This window comes from Enhydra lutris, unplaced genomic scaffold (genome assembly GCF_002288905.1).
Source record: "Enhydra lutris kenyoni isolate GAN:26980312 unplaced genomic scaffold, ASM228890v2 scaffoldscaffold19, whole genome shotgun sequence".
Classification (NCBI taxonomy): Eukaryota; Metazoa; Chordata; class Mammalia; order Carnivora; family Mustelidae; genus Enhydra; species Enhydra lutris.
In genome coordinates, this window is record NW_019154103.1 from 35,448,192 (window position 1) to 35,451,397 (window position 3,206).

At 42.3% G+C, this 3,206-nt stretch overlaps 1 protein-coding gene across 1 annotated transcript; it reads right to left on the minus strand.

Moving 5' to 3' along the window:
* Nucleotides 1–319: 319 nt before the first annotated feature.
* On the minus strand, nucleotides 320–2,735 carry LOC111148458 (testis expressed 43). Its single transcript, XM_022505018.1, has 3 exons — nucleotides 2,608–2,735; nucleotides 1,957–2,065; nucleotides 320–561 (listed from the first exon to the last, which is right to left on the minus strand). The coding sequence occupies exons 1-3, from the start codon at nucleotides 2,691–2,693 to the stop codon at nucleotides 352–354; spliced, it is 405 nt and encodes a 134-aa protein (XP_022360726.1). The 5' UTR covers nucleotides 2,694–2,735; the 3' UTR covers nucleotides 320–351.
* Nucleotides 2,736–3,206: the final 471 nt, after the last annotated feature.

Below are 3,206 nucleotides of genomic sequence, written 5' to 3' on the forward strand. Positions count from 1 at the left end.
TTTCTTGGTGTGGCTCCTCTGACCTTGAATTTTGGAGGCGATGAACAACAAAGGAGTGAGGAGAAGAGGAGGAGGAGCACAGTGAGGGTAGATGGTTAGACTGGATCCATCAGTTAAATGGAGTGAAATTAATTTCAGTGAGTTTGCCTTGCTCCCCGCCTTCATCTCCAATGTTCTCAGAGCCTGTTTGCTTTTAGAAACTTTTATAATGGATGAAGAGTACAATTGACTTTTATTTTAGCCTTTAAAAAAGGTGAATCTGTAGGTGAAATATAATTGTGCAACGGGCTTAAATTTGTGGGGAGAAAAGAGATTGGGGTTGAAATACTCTGATACTTTATTTTTCCATCCTTAGACCAGTCTCCTCCTGAAGCCGTGGGAGATCACAGTGCTTTGGTATCTGGAGAGCGGGGAATGCAGAGGCATATCAGCAATTTTTATTTCTGGTGGGCCTTTCTTCAAGACAACTTCCCGATCTTCCCCATGGCAAAGCCTTTCGCTGTGATTCAAAAACAGAGAGTCTTCTAGAGGACCAGCGTGGATCCCACACACTTCTGCGTGCTAAGGGTGGAAAAAAAAATCCCACTTTAAATCACGCCTAACAGCACTGGATTAGGGGAAGATGGAGATTCCCCAATAGTTTTTCCTAACTACCCCTGTTGAGAAGGAAGGTCTGGGGTGCCCAGGTGGCAGTCAGTTAAGCACCCGACTCCTGGTTTTCAGCTCAGGTCATGGGCGCAGGGTCTTGTGGTTCAGCCCTGTGATGAGCTCTCCACTTAGCTCACACTGTGGAGTCTGCTTTGTCCTTCTCCCTCTGCCGCACCCCTGAGCACATGTGCTCTTTCTCTCTCTCTCAAATAAATAAATAGATAAATAAGATCTTTTTAAAAAGGAAAAGTCTAGTGGACAGAGCATTATAACATCCCTTTTTAATTTTTATTTTATTCTTGTTTAGATTTTTGTTTATTGTTTATTTGAGAGAGAGAGAGAGAGCACAAGCAGGAAAGGGAAGGGGCAGAAGGAGAGGGAGAAGCAGGCAGCCCCATGCCGGGCTCGATCCAAGGACCCCGGGATCATGCCTTGAGCCGAAGGCAGATGCTTAACCCACTGAGCTACCCAGGTGCTCCTATTCTACTTTTTTGTTTTTTTAAAAGATTTTATTTACTGTATGAGAGAGAGAGAGAGATCTTATGGGAGGAGGGCAGAGGGAGAGAGATTCCCAAGTGACTATACACTGAGCAGGGAGCCTGATGCGGGGCTTGATCTCAGGACCCTGGGATCATGCCCTGAACTGAAGGCAGATGCTTAACCCACTGAGCCACCCAGGTGCCCCTAAGTTAATTCTTAATTGCAAGTTGCCATTATGTGAGAAAGGTAGACAAAGAGTTCTGAAATCTTTGGGTATATCTTTTTTAAGTTCGTCTTTGGGCTCAAATATTTGAATAGATGTTGCTATTTAACCCTTCCTTGCAAGTTTATGTGAAAACGCATCAAATAGTTTATAGTTTTTGTCAGACAATTGAATGGTGGTTACCAGGGCCTAGAGAGAGGGTGAAATGGGGAGACATAGGTCAAAGGGCACACATTTTCAGTTATAAGACCAAATTCTGAAGCTGTCATGTTCAACCTAGTAACTATAGTTAATAATACAGTATTGTATACCCAAAAGTTGCAGAGAGTAAATCTTAAGCTCACGGGAAGAAAAAATGAGTTAACACTGTGAGGGGATGAATGTGTTAATTATCTTGATCCTGGTAACTATTCTACAGTGTGTACGCTTATCAAAGTTATCACGTTGTCCACTTTAAATACATACATTTATTATACCCGATAAAGCTGGAAAAAATAAATATAAATTTAAACATAGCTTTGGTATTGTTACATTTTATTCATAGGTATATTAAACTATACTATTTAACTATGAATTTTTCATTATGAACATGTATAGGAAAATACCTTCAGATTCACATTCCTGAATTTCATGTTTTCTTTCCAAGGCATAACGTAATGTCTTGGGATCATCCCTTGCTTTAATGAAAACCGTGGCAAATGAACCTCATTACACCTGAAGATTAGGAAGGCAGGAAGAAAGGATATCTGGTGAGTTCAATATAATTGTTTTAGCATTATTTGTGTGCTGTGTCTATGACGGGTTTCCCCCTCCCCCAGCTGCAGGACAGAGAGCTATGGCATTGTTTGAGGGTCATCTAATAATGAACCCATCAAAACTCCAAGTATCACCAAGATCAAGAATCCAGCCTGGATATCTGCACCTTCAACTGCATGCTAACCTTTACAACTTGCTTGCAGTGTTCATTTAAGCTGATACTAAGGAAAAATGCAGCACACCCTGATTTGGCCAGGCCCACCCATGGCCTAAAGAAGTCTCTGACCAGCCACAAACAGCTTCTCAATTTAGTACCTGCTTCATACTCAGGACAGTCTTACTTTCCCTGCCCACCCATTGTTTCCCTCTGGAACATCAAGATTTCTAGACAGATGCCAAGGGAAGCACAAAATGTTTGTCCTCATCTGTGTCACTCCCAGAGAGCAAACAAAACAAAACAGAACACAAAACCCCCAAACTCAGAACCCTTAAGTCCTCACTTATTAGAAGGCTTGTATGAACTCTCATCACAGCAACTGTTGGCAAGCTTAGGTAAGATAGGACAAGTGTCTTTAACTGAAGCCATCACTGCCAGTAGGGACAGACTTCTCTTCTAGAACTTCACTGACTCGCTCCTCTAATTATGATGACATTGTTGCTACAGACAGAACACTGTCTTGCTAACTTCATAGCAACCCAGAGCAGTTACATTAGCAGGCGATTAAGAACATAAGGCTTAGGGGTGCCTGGTGGGCTCAGTCAGTCAAGCATCTGCCTTCAGCTGAGGTCATGATCCTGGGGTTCTGGGATGGAGCCCCACATTGGGCTCCCTGCTTGGTGGGAAGACTGCTTCTCCCTCTCCCTCTGCCTGCTGCTCCCCCTGCTTGTGTACATGCTCATTCTCTGTCAAATAAATAATAAAATCTTTTTTTAAAAAAAATGTAGAGCTTAAAGCGTGCCTGGCTGGCTCAGTTGAAAGAGCGCATGATTCTTGATCTTGGGGTCATGAGATCTTGGGGTCATGTGGGCTGTAGAGATTAAATAAATAAAAGTTAAAAGCATATATATTTTTTTAAAATGTGGAGCTTAGAGCTATTTT

Bases quoted from the DNA above. Each gene is read 5' to 3' on its own strand.
- LOC111148458 (XM_022505018.1), bottom strand. From the start codon at position 2,693: ATGGCTTCAGTTAAAGACACTTGTCCTATCTTACCTAAGCTTGCCAAC. The intron at 2,066-2,607 runs GTGAGGACTTAA...CCTAATCTTCAG, and splicing joins TCATACAAGCCTTCTAATAA to GTGTAATGAGGTTCATTTGC. The intron at 562-1,956 runs GTATTTTCCTAT...TTCCACCCTTAG, and splicing joins TCAGGAATGTGAATCTGAAG to CACGCAGAAGTGTGTGGGAT.